General features: G+C 37.6%; 1 protein-coding gene across 4 annotated transcripts in view; it reads left to right on the forward strand.

Annotated features, from left to right (window-relative positions):
* Nucleotides 1-17,239, forward strand: part of Ddx42 (DEAD-box helicase 42) — a 45,011-nt gene that overhangs the window by 15,462 nt on the left and 12,310 nt on the right. For 2 of the 4 annotated variants that reach the window (XM_059271976.1, XM_059271975.1), the window contains exons 4-13: nt 4,582-4,643; nt 5,943-5,979; nt 6,723-6,872; nt 8,555-8,659; nt 11,121-11,240; nt 12,423-12,599; nt 13,962-14,090; nt 14,804-14,903; nt 15,436-15,483; nt 16,118-16,215. In XM_059271976.1, the coding sequence (XP_059127959.1) occupies nt 4,582-4,643; nt 5,943-5,979; nt 6,723-6,872; nt 8,555-8,659; nt 11,121-11,240; nt 12,423-12,599; nt 13,962-14,090; nt 14,804-14,903; nt 15,436-15,483; nt 16,118-16,215 (1,026 nt within the window). Of the gene's footprint in view, nt 1-759; nt 1,005-4,581; nt 4,644-5,942; nt 5,980-6,722; nt 6,873-8,554; nt 8,660-11,120; nt 11,241-12,422; nt 12,600-13,961; nt 14,091-14,803; nt 14,904-15,435; nt 15,484-16,117; nt 16,216-17,239 lie in introns of those variants that run through there. The other 2 variants (XM_059271977.1, XM_059271978.1) reach the window with 2 other exon arrangements.

Consider the following 17,239-nt stretch of genomic DNA (forward strand, 5'->3'; position numbering starts at 1 on the left):
AGCAGGAAGAGTAAATTATAACATTTGAACATAGTTACTCAAATATATGTTTTGTTGTAATAATCTTAGTATATTCTTAAGTAGAATACTGTTTCATGGACTCTAGCATTTATTAAATCCATACTTCACCAGGCGGTGGTGGCGCATGCCTTTAATCCCAGCACTCGGGAGGCAGAGCCAGGCGGATCTCTGTGAGTTCGAGGCCAGCCTGGACTACCAAGTGAGTTCCAGGAAAGGTGCAAAGCCACACAGAGAAACCCTGTCTCGAAAAAACAAAAACAAAAATCCATACTTCATAAGGAAGCTAAACCTAAAGAACTCCATACATAGAATTAGAAATTCTGTATTCTGCAGTTTTGTCCTTTCCTGTTTATTAGCATTATCAACATTCATAACTTCTCTATAGAAATTGAAATCATGACTGTCTTCTTAAAATGTCTGGTTTTAAGGTGTCTTAGGATGTCTGGTTTTTGCATTTTCTCATTTTCTTCTCATCTCTGACATTTTACTTTCTATATGTTTAAAGTATGGGAAATTTCAAATATATAAAAGTAGAATAAGAGAATGAACTCCTGTATTGGTTTGACAACACCATTCGGTCCATACCTGAGGAAAGCCAGTTCAGGGGAGAAAGGCCTATTTGACTCACAGTTTCACAGGAGTCACTTCCTTGTCATGGGGAAGGCATTGTGAAGCAGAACAATTCACATCTTGATGTCCAGGAAGCAGAGAGATAGGAAGAAGCCAAAAACAAGACAACCATGTGGTCTACCACCTCAGGTTTCCAGAGCTTCGTATGTAGAGCCACCAGCTAGTCACTAAACCCAACATAGGGCCCTTTTTAGGAACACTTCATATCTAACTCATATCCTCCATGTGTCCTTTGCCCAACTTCTATCAACCATGGAACCGAGTAAGACCGTTGATACCTGTTCTCCTACAGACTCCTGAATAGCATCCTAGCACCATGACAGCTCATCTCATAAGACCCGTGCTCAAGGAATGTATGCAGTTTCTGTTAAGTATTTAGATTTTTCACTTTTTTTTTTTTTTTTTTTTTTTTTTTTTTTTTTTTGGTTTTTTGAGACAGGGTTTCTCTGTGTAGCTTTGTGCCTTTTCCTGGATCTCGCTCTGTAGACCAGGCTGGCCTCGAACTCACAAAGATCCACCTGCCTCTGCCTCCTGAGTGCTAGGATTAAAGGCGTGCGCCACCACCGCCCAGCAGATTTTTCACTTTTGATTTAAACCAACTTACATGTCTAAAGAATATAAACCTCTAGTAGGTAGCTAACCCAGAATTCACCTCTACTCCCCATATTCTTTATGTCTCTGAGTTCTACTTTAGGAACTTTTTGTTTGTTTTGAGACAAGGTCTTTTTATGTAGTCCTTGCTGTCCTGGAGCTCACTATGTAGACCATACTGGCTTTGAATTCATTCCTGCCTCTAACTTACGTATTTTGCAAATTAACAAACTATTGAAGACATTTACCAAAACTTTCTCAAATTATTCAGGAAATGCATGTGTCTTGCTTGCAACATAGTAGGTACTGAATAAATAATGTTAAGTAATTCACTTTAAAAATGAAAGATTATGTAGTGTTTGAGATAGCTTATACATGTTTTTTTCATGCTCTTCAGATAGGAACATACCCAGCAGGGCAGTATATGTCAGAAAAAAATCTCATTAGTTCATTTTTTTTAAATATATATCTGTTTATTTTGTATATTTGAATATATGCTTTGTATTCATGTACACCTGCACACCAGAAGAGGGTAGGTTATCATTATAGATGGTTGTAAACCACCATGTGGTTGCTGGGAATTGAACTCAGGACCTCTGGAAGAGCAGAGTAGCCAGTGCTCTTACCTACTGAGCCATCTCTCTAGCCCTGTTATTTCTTGATAATCCTACTGATGAATTATAAGAAAAATCAGCTCTTAGTTTTGTTGTTGTTGTTTTAGGTTTAAATTTAGATTTAATTTATAGTTTTATAAGCTGATAGGGCTCTTTTTGAATGAATTACCTGAGAATGGCCAGATTCTCTTGCTTGACATTTATATAGTTGAAGTTCTTTGGAGGTTAAATCTTTAGAGTACACTAACATGCTCCTGGATGTCATTGGTAAAGTATTAGGAGATTTATTTAGCTAAGAACAGAGAGATCAGTTGTCAGATTTTGAAGGGTGTGTCTAATACGAATTCCTAATGTCAAATGCGTACTTCTATAATGTATGAGCTTTTCTAGGACTTGAATATGATGAAGGTTTATTTTTAGACAGTGTTCTAAAGAAAGATTTATATAGGCTTAAAGGAATATATGGGGCTGGAGAGATGGCTCAATGGGGAAGAGCACATACTAGTTTTCAGAGGATATGGGTTAAACTCCTAGCACTCAGATGGCAACTCTGAACTGTCTATAACTCCAGTTCCAATAAATCTGATAACCGTATCTGCCCTCCATGTGTACCAAGCACAGCACAGCATGTACCTCACATACATGTAGGCAAAACATTCATACACATAAAATAATATATAAATGTAATAATAATAAATCTTTAAAAAGAATAAGCAAGGCATGGTGTGGTACAGGCCTTTAATCCCAACATTCAGGAGGCAGAGGCAGGTGGATCTCTGAGTTTGAGGCCAGTCTGGTCTACAGAGTGAGTTCCAAGACAACCCCTGGCTACACAGAGAAACTCTGTCTCAAAAAAACAAAAACAAAAAAAAAAAAATCAAAGAATGTATTCCACAAGTGTAATCATTTGCTTCATATGTAATGACATCATTGGTGTCCTGTTCAATTATAGCCCTAGCATTGTGTCTAGCAACTCAGTTCCTTGAAAAGTAGTAGTATGTGATGTTTCTTTTAAAAAAAATTCCTCTTTAATAGAAACATTTGATTTGTAGAACAGCTGATTGTACCATGGTATGTGTAGTGACTTTTTCTTCCTTCCTTTTTTTTTTTTTAAGATACAAGGGCTGGAGAGATGGCTCAACGTTATGAGAGCATTGTCTTCTCTTCCAGAGTACTGTCTGGGTTTGATTCCCAGTACTTAGATAGCAGCTCACATTCTTTTACTCCAGTTTCAGGGGATCTAATGACACCTTCAGCCTCTGCAAGCACTCTACACACATGGTATACAAACATACATGCAGGCAGAACGTACACACACATAAAATTAAATTAAAGTTAAAAAAGAAAGATGGAAAAACATTTTCTCTATGATGAAAGGCTTTGGGAAAAAATAATTCTTCAGCATTGATTTCCAAATATAAAACAAAGGATCAGTTTAGATCAGTGATTTGTCATTGTCATTTTTGAAATGTATAAGAATTGCCTGTGGAAAACATAGCAACTATACATGTTTAATTCCACTCTAAAGATTTTAATTTAGTAGTTTTTATAGCACATTTTTCAACCTTACTCGTATTTATGACAATAATTTTTATTATAGGGCTTTTGTTTTGTTTTTGAGAGACAGTCTCTCTATATACCCCTGGGTGTCTTGGAACTCACTACGTAGACCAAGTTGGCCTTGAACTCACAGAGATCCACCAACCTCTGTCTCCCAAGTCCTGGGATTAAAGGTTTATGCCACTATGCCTGGCTTTAGAGCTGAATTGTTGGAAAATGTTTAGAAGTATTTCTAACCTCTGCCAGCCTGTATAACTATTCTTTTTGTTTTTGTTTTTTTATTTTTCAAGACAGGGTTTCTCTGTGTAGTTTTGGTGCCTTTCCTGGAACTCACTTGGTAGCCCAGGCTGGCCTCGAACTCACAAAGATCCGCCTGGCTCTGCCTCCCGAGTACTGGGATTAAAGGCGTGCCCCACCACCACCTGGCAACTATTTTTATCCATCCTACCTCACTCTCATTTTGAGAAAACAAAAATGCCAGACGTAGGAAGGCAGGATCACTATAGGGCCAGGGGTGGTAGCATAGCCTACAATTCTAGCACTTGTGGCACTAGACAGGCTGAAGCAGGAGCATCACTAGGAGGAGGCTAGCCTAGGCTGCATAGAAAGACTGCCTCAGAAAGACCTTAAAAAAAAAAAAAAAAAAAAAAAAGGAGAAAGGGGGAAGGGGAGAATCACTCCTGATTTCAGAGCCATTCTTCCAAAATAAGAGCCAGAACTCAATATACATGCCCCTCCTTTGGTTTTTGTCTGTTTGATATTTTTGGGTTCCTTTTTTCTGATATAAATGGTATCAAGCTATACTTGGGGAAAGGCTGATTTGCTCAAATTTAAGGACATCTGTAGCCAGTTATTTCCTTTTCTAAAAAATTACCAAAGACTATTGGTGGTAAGTTAAACATTAAAAAAAAAAGTATATGCATTTATATGGATATGTATGATATGTGTTACAGTAAACAATTGTGAAATCCGTGTATAGCAAAAGACGTTTTTATATTTCCTTTGCAAAGTACTTGTCAAAGCTTCCTGAAAGATGATATGAAAATGCAAGTGACCAAACACATAAGGAAAACTGAACATTTTTCAGTGTATAAATCGTTCATAATGAAATTTCTCTTTCAGTGTTTTAAATTATATGATTTCACATAGCCTTCTGTTTCCTTAGGATCAGGCGGCTAGAGACATGAAGAGACTTGAAGAAAAGGACAAGGAAAGAAAAAACGTAAAGTAAGTTGTTTTCTTCACTTTCACAAAAGTTACATAGAAATTGTTGAAGTATGGAAAAGACTATTCTAAACAATTTATAAAGGAAAGAATATTAAAGTACACAATATCTTTACTTGAGATATCTCTGTATCTTGAGTGTTTCTCTAGGTATGAAGGTAGCAGAGTCTTTGCACTTGTAAAAACTAAAAGGCATTCTGTTTGGTAGAATAGTATTTGGTTATAAATAATTGTCCAGGAAATGGGAAATGAATTATAGTGAGGGTAAAGGAAGTATAGTTATTAAAGTTTGGCTTTATTGTCTTGGATTTCATCTCATAATAATATTAAATAGATTAATACCTGTGCGATCAGTTTTTAGAAGTTTTGATTATATAATAAGACCATATGAAAATTAGGAATAAACCCTAATTTCATCTAAAGAGTGGCCTTATTCTTTAGCAACCAAACCCTGAAACTTGAATGCTTTTTTTCTGGAAAAGAAATCTTTTTCCTTTGCTGAATACACTCCTAAAACCTTTTTGCCAGACATGTTTGGACCTTTTTCTCTCTTTGCTTGGCAGTCAGTCCTGCCCAGGCCCCTCCCAAGGTTTCTGTGCCAAGTGGAGAGTCAGCCATCTTTTGGTGCTTGCTCTGTGTTGCTGTCTTCTAGCTTCTGTATACTGGTAGTGTTGTATGCAGGCTGCCTTAGGAATAGCAAATGCTCTAAGTTAGGTAGACAGTGTGACTTGAGATGGCTCTGGGAAGTAAGCAATGATACTTTATGCAGTAGACTAAGAGGTGCAACAGATGGCAGTGGTTCCGGTCCCCATATGAAATAGTTTTTCTTTCTCTCCCATCTCCAGGGTACCTGATTTTTACTGAGAGCAATTATTCTAGAGCTAGAAGCTGCAGGAACAATAAAGTTGTGATTTTTTTTAAAACTGTATACTAAATTCAGGAGGATTTTTTTCTTTTTAATCCTTTACACAACTGTGTTAATGTTTGTCGTATATATTGACAAAGCTTAGTCTCCTTTGGTACCTTCTTCATGAAGAAAGGTTTTGCTTCTTAGATTAGTTAGTAACTGATGTTTCCAGGGGTACCATCATCTCATTGAAAAAAGAGGGAAAGTTTAGCTCGTGGAGTTCAGGCACACATATATTTTGGGTGGATCATTTATAGTATGCTTATTGCTGCTTTGTTCTCGTTAGTGTTGAGAGTTCCTATACTGTTTGGAATTCAACACTAATCTGCTCTAAGTATGGAGCTGGGTATGTGGAACATTTGCAGGGAAGTTTGTTTCTCCGCTTGTTTTTCCAGGGGTATTCGAGATGACATTGAAGAAGAAGATGACCAAGTGAGTTCCTATGCAGTATTTCTATCTTTTATTTTTACCCCACAAAGTCTATACTGGGGACAGGCTAGAGCTTGCCTTCACTAAATGACTTGCTCCTTTTCTACCTTTGTGACCTGTTAGTAAGATATTCATATAGCTTTCCCCCATGTTGAAGGTGGAGTTTTTGATCAACTGACATTTAAAAAAAAAAAAAAAAGAACTTTTATTCAGTTTTTGTTTTTTGTTTTTTTGTTTTTTTCATCCAAATTTTAAGTTTACTGGGATAAAACAGTAATAGAGTGGTATGGGGTCTGTTGCTGTCCTTTGCCTCTTTCCAGTAGTAGTTTATGATTCTTAGAATTTAGATGGAACATCAGTAACTGTCCATTAGTATTTTCTTTTTCATTGTTTAGTTGTGAGATGGTGAGACCCATAGACCTCTCCAGGTTTGTGACCTCTCTAATCAGTGTCAACTTCCAAACTTGGATTGGTATAAAACCAAAGCATGTGTTCTTCAGCTCTGGGCAAGGTAGTGAGATGTCCCCACAAACAGGAAGGCTTTTATTTAATAAGTCAAATCATTGTGTAATACTAATTGTCTTACTCATTGATTCTGAGTATTGCTGTTGTAAAAGGAATCATTGCTGGATAGGTACTTGTTTAAACTATGCAATCTTATGGTACACTTTGTGTGTACTGACAACAAAGGTAGAGATGTTTTTCCTTGTACTTGAATTTGATTATGTTCTTGTGCTTTCCTGCAGGAAGCTTACTTTCGATACATGGCAGAAAACCCAACTGCTGGGGTGGTTCAGGAGGAGGAGGAAGACAATCTGGAATATGATAGTGATGGAAATCCAATTGCACCCTCCAAAAAAATTATTGATCCTCTTCCTCCCATTGATCATTCAGAGGTATTAGATTTCTTTCTTTGTTTCAAACTGATACAGTTTCATAGTTTGGGATCTTAGTTTCTGCTAAGTGGTTGGATCAGAAGTTCCATGAGGCATTTATAGCCTATAAACTAGCTTACTATAATCTTAATACTTATAAGGCGGAAGCAGGAGGAGAGTCAAAAGTTTGAGGTTAGCCTAGGCCGTATAGTGAGTTGCAGCTCAGCTTTGGTTACTGAATGAGACTCTTTCAAAACCAAAAGGTGTTGGACAGTGGCGGCACACACCTTTAATCCCAGCACTCAGGAGACAGAGGCAGGCAGATCTCTGTGAGTCCAAAGCCAGCCTGGAACACAGAGAGTTCCAGGACAGCCAAGGCTACATCAAGAAACCCTGTCTCTAAAAACAAACAAATCCAAAAGGGCTTATTGTAAACAGTTTAATGTTTTAAAAAGAAAATTGGGGACTGGAGATCTAACTCAGGTGTAGAGTGCTTTGCCTACTGTACACAGCCTGCTGTTTAATCCCCAGCGTTTATTTCCTGAAGCCATTAGTGGTGCAGGCCTCTGATCCCAGCACTGTAAAGCCGGCCTTCGCTACCATTGAGACACTCTCTCAAAAACAATCAAAATAATAAGTTAGTGAGCAATTTCATGGTTTTAAAGATTTTATTTTGTAACTGGAGTAGTGACTGGGCAGTTAAGAGTGCTTGCTGCTCTTCCAGAGGACCTGAATGTGGTTCATAGCACCCACACCTACATCAGGAAGGTCACAACCATTTATAACTCCAGTTCTAAGGAATCTGATGTCCTCTTCTAGCCTCCTCAGCCATCTGCACATATGTGACATACACTCTTACAGACTTGTATAGATAATAAAAATAAATATTTTTTAGTAGTTTTTAATGATGTGTTGTGTGGTAGGAATATGTGCACATGAGTGCAGTATCCAAGGAGGGGGCCAGAAGAGGGTGGTGGGGTCTGACCTCTCTGGAGCGGGAGTTAAAAGCAGTTATGAGCTGCCCAAGGTGGATACTGGAGGGTGAACATGAATCCTCTGCAAGAGCACCACACAAAGTCATTTGTCCCGCCCTAACTCCATGCTTAAAAAAAAAAACCAAAAAACTAGAAATCCTTTTGAAGACAAAGTTGTCTCTAAAGGAAATAATGGAAATGTTTTTAAATGATTGGACCTGGATGAACTACTTAATCCCAAGCATAGTTAAATGTTATTTATGGAATAATTGCTTTTAAAAAAAATGTTTCCTCTGCCGGGTAGTGGTATCACACACCTTTAATCCCAATACTCAGAAGGCAGAGGCAGGCAAATTCCTGTGAATTTGAGGCCGTACAGGTCTACAGGCAAATTCCAGGACAGCCAGGGCTACACAGAGAAACCTTGTCTCAAAAAAACTAAAAGAGAAAAGTTTCCTCTGAGACCTTTAACACTACAGTGGTTCTGCTGCATGTTATCAAAGTCCGAGGTGTCTTTGGGAAGTAGATTGGTATCTGTTTTGAAAGTAGGACTTGGGAAAAATATAGGCTGTGCTTTTTAGGAGTGTGTGTGTCAAGAATAAATGAATTCATTTTCTACAAGAATGCCTTTGTTTTTAAAATATTTGTAAAAGATAATTTTACATTAAAATCAAACTTACAGGATTGACTCTTGAATTCTAGACTAACTTTGAATAATTGGACCTGCAGATTGACTATCCACCATTTGAGAAAAATTTTTACAATGAGCATGAGGAGATAACCAACCTCACCCCACAGCAGCTAATAGACCTGCGGCATAAACTCAACCTTCGGGTAAGAATCGTTATGAAGTATTCTTAGGTTAATGTTGGCTTGTGTTTAGAATTGCTGTTTATCCACATAATAACCCTGGGTTTATTTACTAGTGAGAGTATAATTATAGCCCTGGAGTTTATGTCCTGATTTGATTGTTTAGTCCTATAGATGATATTTCAGAAAGATTATTTCAGTTTTAACTTTCTCTTTTTAAAAACTCCGTGTGTGTGTGTGTGTGTGTGTGTGTGTGTGTGTGTATGTGTGTATCTATGTGTGTGAAGTGCCTTTACCTGCTGAGTCTTTTCACCGGCCCTGTATTTTGTTTTGCATAGTCAACTTTGTACTGTGCTGGGTGGGTTAGCAATGAAAGATAGAAAGCTCTTATTCAGAGACAGGAAGTAGAATTAATAATAGATGTAAAGAACCTATGAAGTGTTAGACTATTTTAAAATTACAGTATATTTGCTTCAAGTTACATATAGTGTATTTTTTTTTAAATGTATGAGTGCCCCATCTGTATGTACACCTTTATTCCAGAAGAGGGCATCAGATCCCACTAGAGATTATGAATCACCATGTGGTTGCTCAGGATTGAATTCGGGACCTCTGGAACAGCAGCCAGTGCTTAACTGCTGAGCCATCTCTCTAGCCTCTAGTGTACTCTTTTTAAAATATTAAAAAAATGAGGAGGCCTGGAGAGTTGGCTCAATGCTTGTTACTTAATCATGAAGACTGAAGTTTAGATATTTCCACATAAGTAGTAGACATCCCACAAACAAACACTTGTTAATCAAACTCAGAGGTCTCAGACCTTCTTCTCTGGATATCTACACACAAATTTTTTTTTTTTTTAAGTATTCAAATAAGTGATTGTCTTTAAACAAAAAAACCTACATATAATTTTATAATAATACTTTAAAATTGAGTTTTGCTCGTTTACCATATTGGTTTGTTTGTTTGTTTGTTTGTTTGTTTTTTAAGATTTTTATGTATTTATTATGTATTCCGAAGAGGGTACCAGATCTCATTATAGATGGTTGTAAGCCACCATGTGGTTGCTAGGAATTGAACTGAGGACCTCTGGAAGAGCAGTCAGTGCTCTCAACCTCTGAGCCATCTCTCCAGCCCACCATATTGTTTAGAATGTTTTTATGTATTAAAGTCAAATAGCAAAGAGAATATGTTTACTCTAGTGTGAATAACTGTGGTCTATTTCTACTTTATTAGTTGCTAAATGGTGTTTGAAAACTCCAGTTTTCAAAGACAAAGTAGTTTGTATATGTGTATATATGTGCACAAATACATTTGCCCTCTTGTTTTCCAAGAAGTTACTAGTACTCCTTCCCTCAAATAAGGATCGTTAGTAATAACCAGACGGTGGTGGCGTACATCTTTAATCCCAGCACTCAGCACTCAGGAGGCAGAGACAGTTGGAGCTCTGAGTTCAAGGCCAGCATGGTCTTGAACTCAGAGCATGGTTTACAGAGAAACCCTGTCTTGAAAAAAAAAAAAAAAAAAAAAAAAACTTTAGTAATAAAATCCTTCTTGGAAATCATGAGCATCATCAGAGAAGCAATGAAAAGTTACTACTACTGTGTAGACAAAAATGGGGTCAATAATCCCCATTCTTCAGCTAGTTGGAACAAGGCTTGATAGTGTCTAGACCATCACTAGGAGAAGCATTAACTCTTGAAACATCAGTAAGTTGCATCTTTCTAACCAGTGGCTATAAATTTGATTTTAATCTTATTTACAATTTTAATTTGCTTCAAGAGTAATCTTAATTTTTTGTTATCTTCATTAATGTTTATTCAGAATGGCAAAAACAATGTTAATGACTTTTCCACTTAGTTAAGTAATTTGTTTCTATCTTATGAGAAAATTAATTTTAAGATAGTTTTAGGTACTTAGCCATTTTAAATCATTTGATTGAATTATGTCAGGAATTCTTACCATGATATTTTTTGTTTTGCCTTTTTGGTGTATACTTTTGCTTACATATACTTACTTTCCACTCCTTTTTTTTTTTTTTTTTTTTTTGGTTTTTCGAGACAGGGTTTCTCTGTGTAGCTTTGCGCCTTTCCTGGAACTCACTTGGTATCCCAGGCTGGCCTCGAACTCACAGAGATCCACCTGGCTCTGCCTCCCGAGTGCTGGGATTAAAGGCGTGCGCCACCACCGCCTGGCACTTTCCACTCTTTATATCCTAGTTAAAATGCTTGATCTGGCCGGGCGGTGGTGGCGCACGCCTTTAATCCCAGCACTCGGGAGGCAGAGCCAGGGGGATCTCTGTGAGTTCAAGGCCAGCCTGGGCTACCAAGTGAGTCCCAGGAAAGGCGCAAAGCTACACAGAGAAACCCTGTCTCGAAAAACCAAAAAAAAAAAAAAAAAAAAATGCTTGATCTGAGTAGGTATTGTTGAACTTTAAATGCTTTTTAAATAAAACTACTGGTATGCTGGCAATTGTCTTTGTCTCTAGGTCTCTGGTGCTGCACCTCCTAGACCAGGAAGTAGTTTCGCTCATTTTGGGTTTGATGAACAACTTATGCACCAGATTCGGAAATCTGAGTACACACAGCCAACTCCAATACAGTGTCAGGTATGTAATATATAATGGGAGGAAAATGAAGCAGAGCAATAAGAAATCTATAGTTTTATTTAAAACTCCTTTTTTGCTGGGCGGTGGTGACATACGCCTTTAGTCCCAGCACTTGAGAGGCAGAGGCAGGCGGATCTCTGTGAGTTGGAGGCCAGCCTGGTCTGCAGAGTGAGATCCAGGACAGGCACTAAAGCTACACAGAGAAACCCTATCTTGAAAAACCAAACAAAAACAAAAACAAAAACAAAAAAAAAAAAACGCTCCCCCTTTTTTTGTGGTTCCAGTACTAGGGATCAAACCCAGGGCTTCATACATGCTAGGCAAATTCTCTTCCACTAAATTGTATTTAAAGTCCTGAATTTTTTAAAGATTGAAGCAACTGGTGTAAGAAGTTGCTAACTGGCTGGAAAGATGTGTTTTTATACCTGCTAAATACCTTGAACATATGATATGAAGAAAATACTTTATTGCCTAAACCTCAGAAAAAAGATTTGTACATGGATATATTTGGTGCTTTTGATGACTAGAATTCCTTTGTATATTACTATTTCATTACTGAGACTAATAGCTTCTATTTCCCATTCAAATGTGGGGGTTATCTATTCTTTTACAAAAATAATGAGAAATTTATGTATATAAATGGTCTATTTCTTTTTGAGGGGAGAATATAAAAAATTAACTTTTTTTTATTTTATGCATATGGGTATTTTACTGGCATGTATGCCTGCTTAACACTTGCATGCAGTGCCTGTAGAGGCCAGGGGAGAGAGTTGGATGCCCTAGAACTGGAGTTACAGACAGTTATGGGCCACTGTATTGGGTGCTCATTATTGAATTTGAGTCCTCTGGAAAAGCCACCAATGGTCTTAACCACTGTGTCATCTCTCCACTTCCATTCAAAAAATTTTAATAGCTTCTTTTATAATTCGTATGTTTTTTTTTCAATATACTGATACAAATGGAAGTCTTTTTTTAAATATATAAATGATAGCTGAGCCACATGAAGATAATATTTCCTTTAAATCAAGTTCATGGGAATGTCAGGATTCAGCTTGTGTGTGTCCAGGGATATTTTTGTTCCATTGGAAATGAATGTCATCTGTAGTCATTTTCCCAAGCGTATCTTTAGAATTGAAATTTTGGAGTATATATATACCTTTTCTTTCTTTTTTCCTTCTCTAGGGTGTACCTGTAGCATTAAGTGGTAGAGACATGATTGGTATTGCTAAAACAGGCAGTGGGAAAACGGCAGCCTTTATTTGGCCCATGTTGATTCATATAATGGATCAGAAGGAATTAGAACCAGGCGATGGACCAATTGCTGTGATTGTATGTCCTACTAGGGAGCTTTGTCAACAGGTATGTGCTTTGTAAAAGGTTCTTTTCCACATTTGAACCAGCAAGAGACAGTGAGTAGAGTGACCTATGAATTTTTAGTTTTTGTTGCTTTGAGGTGCATGCATTGGCATACACATACATGTGGGGCCACTTCAAAGAGGCCTGAGGCTGACTTTGGGTGTCCTCCTAGATTCGTCTTCACGTTTGCGGGGCTGTTCTGCTAGTCTGGCTGAAGCCTTCTGTCTCCGGCCTCCGGGTGCTTCTGGGATTATTGACGGCATCATGCTCACCCAGCTTTTCTATGGGTTCCAGAAGTCTGAATGTCAGTCCTTACACTTGCATGGCAAGTGCTTACCCACTGAACTGTCTTCCAATCTCCTCTGACTTCTGTTTTAAATGTGATAAAACTATATACAAAAGTGGCCATCTTCAGCCATTTTAAGTATATAGTTCAGTGGCTGACACTTAAGTCATACTATTCACATTATTCTCCTAGGAAAGTCTTGAGAAATGTTAGATGTTATTCGTAACAAGGATAATATAACAATTTTTTTTTTTTTTTTTTTTTTACTCTCAAAGGGGTGTGGGTATTGTAGGAATTGTTTTTTATTACAAGCTCATAATGTTTTCTCTGGTGAGTTTAATTTTCCTGTTAAAATGGTAGGATCAAGGATAGGATGAATGATTCGAAACAAGATTATGGCCTTATTTTATGATTAAGCTGGGTGTGGTGGCGCATGCCTTTAATCCCAGCACTCAGCAGGTTGAGGCAGGAGGATCTTTTGAGTTTGAGTCCAGTCTGGTGTATATATATATCAAGCTCCAGGACAGACAGAGCTACATAGAGAGACCCTGCCTCACAAAATAAAAAATGAAACAAACAAACCAAAGATTGTTGGTTTTTTTGTTTTGTTTGTTTTTTTAAATCATGTTCTAGGTTTTGGTATCTCTCCCACCCATGTTTGTTTTCATGGTTTTTTTGCTTTGTTTTGTTTGTCTTTGTTCTTGGTTTTGGTTTTGGTTGTTACTGTTGTTTTGGTTGTTGGTGTTGGTAAAGGTGTGGATGTGTGTTCAGTAATAGGAATTGAGCACAGAGTCCTTAAGTGCTAGGCAAGTATTGAGCTGTATGCCTCATCTCTTCTGTTTGTTTGTTCTAGTTTTTGTTTTTTGAATTAGTCTCTCATTGAATTACCCAGGCTGGACATAAACTTGTCATCTTCCTCTTAACCTCTCAGTCATCTAGTGTTAGAAGCCTGTGCCACTAGGCACGTCTAGGTTTTGATTTTCTGTAATAGCACACACTGTGTTGTTTAGAACTCTCTTTTGAGTAATGGCAAAAGTATTTGTTAAGCTCATTGTTTGTAAAATATAATGACTTTTTAGATCCACGCAGAATGTAAGCGGTTTGGGAAAGCATATAATCTTCGATCAGTGGCAGTATATGGAGGAGGGAGCATGTGGGAGCAGGCCAAAGCCCTTCAGGAAGGAGCAGAGATTGTTGTGTGTACCCCAGTGAGTATATCTTGTGTTCAAGTGGGTTCTCAATCCCTTGTAATAGAGAAAACATAATCAATCTTGAGGAGAATTCCCTCTAAAATGTAAAGCTAGGTTGGGAATACCCTGGTGAGTTGCTTCCTTTCATTTTGGTTTAATTATGATTAGTTGACTAAACCGAAATCTAGTTATAACATCCATGATCCATGCATTAGCAGCTACAAGTTCCTTCCTATTTCAAACAAGTTTTCTTAGGCTTTCCTAAAAGCTGATTGTGATTACCAAGAACGTGAAGAATCATAAAATACTCAGATAATGTTTAGAGCTGCCCAGAAGATGGAGGTTAAACATCAAAACTCATTTATAATTTTTTAAATTATTTTCAGAACATATTACAAGAATGGTTCTGGCCTGCTTTTCTGTAGAATATAAACCATAATATATATGAGTTTTCAGAATTCTATTCTTGCTAAGTATAGGGGTTCATGCCTTTAGTCCCAGCACTTAAAGGCAGAGGCAGGTGGGCGTCTGTGAGCTCCAGGCCACCCATAAACCCCTGTCTAAAAAGAAGTTTTTTTCTATTTTTCTGAATTCGCTGCATAAAGGCAGTCAGATGAGTATCCATTTCTGTCCAAGACCAAAGAATTGACACTTTTTCCAGGAGTATAGCTGTAAATGTCTATGTGAATCTTTAATTATACTTACTATTCACTATATTGTGACTCTCACAGGGTCGGCTGATTGACCATGTGAAGAAAAAAGCTACTAATCTTCAAAGGGTCTCTTATCTTGTGTTTGATGAAGCCGATCGGATGTTTGACATGGGATTTGGTATGCCTTTGAATTATCAGTGTCTTCTGTCCCCACGTTCAAGTTAGTTTTCTCTGTGTCTTCCTAGAGTTAATCGGTACTTTTTATTCATGAAAGAAGTTAAAAATACTTCTTTCAAAAGAAGGGGTATAAACCAAGCCATAAGCCATTTGTTGGAGCTTTCTAAGGGAAGTATGCTAATCTTGACTGTGTTGAGAAAATTTGCAAGTGCTTATAATAGGGAATGTTTTCTCTGTTCTTTATTTTTACTCACAGGCCTTTGAAAGTTACAGCCCATATTCTTGGATAGGTGAATATTAAGTCAAACAGGGTCCTTTCCTGGCCTCTTTGGCTTAACTGGCTATGCAAATTTCCATGTAACTACTATCTACCCAGTTTAGCTGCTCTGAAGTTTTTTGAAATTTCATACTGAATGATGTCAAGTAGTTTCAGGACTTTTAATCCTTGAAAGTTCTCATGGATTTTACTAAAGTGACTTTTCACACCTCTCTTAAATGCAGTTTTGTGTTGATTACTGTTCTGTTTCTTTCAGAGTACCAGGTTCGGTCCATAGCGAGTCATGTCCGTCCTGACAGACAGAGTATGTATATGTATGAAGCAGCTTTAGAATACAGCTCTATTTATATTCAAATGAACACCTATTTTTATAAGTACTCACAGTTATGGAAGTGAAAATTACTATGTATGTACTCATGATAACTATAAAGGGGAGAGTTAATGACCATTTATTGGAACCAAAATGTCCAAGTCTTCTGCATGTTAGGCGAACACCTTACCTCTCTGTGATTGATATATATATCTCCAGCCTCCTTCTTCCCCCCTTTTTTTCCTGCTTACTTTTTAGGTAGTCTTACTAAACTGACTAGGCTATCCTTGGACACTGTAGACTAGGCAGGCCAGAAACCTGCAATACTCCTGCCTCATCCTCCAAATAGCTGGGATTACAGGTTCATGCCACCAGGCCCAGCAAACCGCTCACTTTTTATAGATGCTAAAACTGAAAATAAATAATTTGCTGCAGTTTAAATGCTGATTTGAAATCAGAGTCTTTTCCTGGACCATTATGACAACTCATTTCTTCGTTGAAAATGAAGTAAAAACAAAAGAAAGAAAATCATTTTTGTTTAGTGAATTGGCTACATTACAGAAGCTTAATGAGTGGATTTAGTAAAAAATGCTGTTTCTTTTTTAACACAATTTGCTTTATCTTTTAGCTCTGTTATTCAGTGCAACTTTTCGGAAAAAGATTGAAAAATTGGCCAGAGACATCTTAATTGACCCTATTCGAGTGGTGCAGGGCGACATTGGAGAGGTAACTCTACACTAGGCAGGGTGGGTCCTGGAGTTTCTCCTGGTGACATAGAGTTTGATTCTTAATTCATGGTTTTTGTTGTTATTTTGTTTGTTGTTGTTTTTGTTTTGAGACAGGGTTTCTCTATGTAGCCCTGGATATCCTGGAACTAGCACTGTAGATTAGTACTCTGCCTCCTGAGTGCTGGAATGAAAAGCCACTGGAATGCGCCACTGTACTCAGCCCTTCAGTAATGATTTAAAAATTAAAATATTATGTATGGTGCAACATGGATTAGATTTGCTTTAAGATACATAAGTTGAGGGGAGTGGCACATTGTTGGTATATGGAAGCTGAGTGATGGGTGTATGGGAATTATATTTGTTTCATCTTTTTTGTTTGTTTTTTCAAGACAGGGTTTCTCTTTGTAACTTCCCTGGCTGTCCGGGAACTCGCTTTGTAGACCAGGCTGGCCTCAAACTCACAGAGATCCGCCTGCCTCTGCCTCCTAAGTGCTGGGATTAAAGGCACACACTACCACACCTGTCTCTTTTCACAAATTTTTTAAATTTTAAAAGAAACAAAACAATCAGCCTGGAAGACTCAGTAAGTTATACTGTGGACATTTAAATAATTGTTAAAGCAATCTGCATAAGGTGTTGTAGGATAATTTTGGGGTCTGGTAAGAATAAGTTTGATTTCATGCTTATCTACATATGCCCTTATGTGGTCATTTCTCTGAATTTGAAGTTGGAATTCAGTTAAAGTTGTTTAGAGAATTTCTTGGGGGCCAGTAGATGGCTCAACCAGTAATGGTGCTTGCCTCTAAGTCTGAATTCAATCCCCAGGACCCATATCATCGAAGGTGAGAACTAATCCCTATAAGTTGTCCTCTGACCTTCATGTGTGTGCAGTAACACATGGAAGCATGCACATATGCATACACACACAAATAAATGGAGTAAAAAGAAAATTCCTTAAGATTACCTTCCCAGTTTTTGTTGCTGTTGTTGTTTAATGTGTCTTTGTTAGGGTTTCTGTTGCC

This window comes from Peromyscus eremicus, chromosome 8a (assembly GCF_949786415.1).
Source record: "Peromyscus eremicus chromosome 8a, PerEre_H2_v1, whole genome shotgun sequence".
NCBI classification, from domain to species: Eukaryota; Metazoa; Chordata; class Mammalia; order Rodentia; family Cricetidae; genus Peromyscus; species Peromyscus eremicus.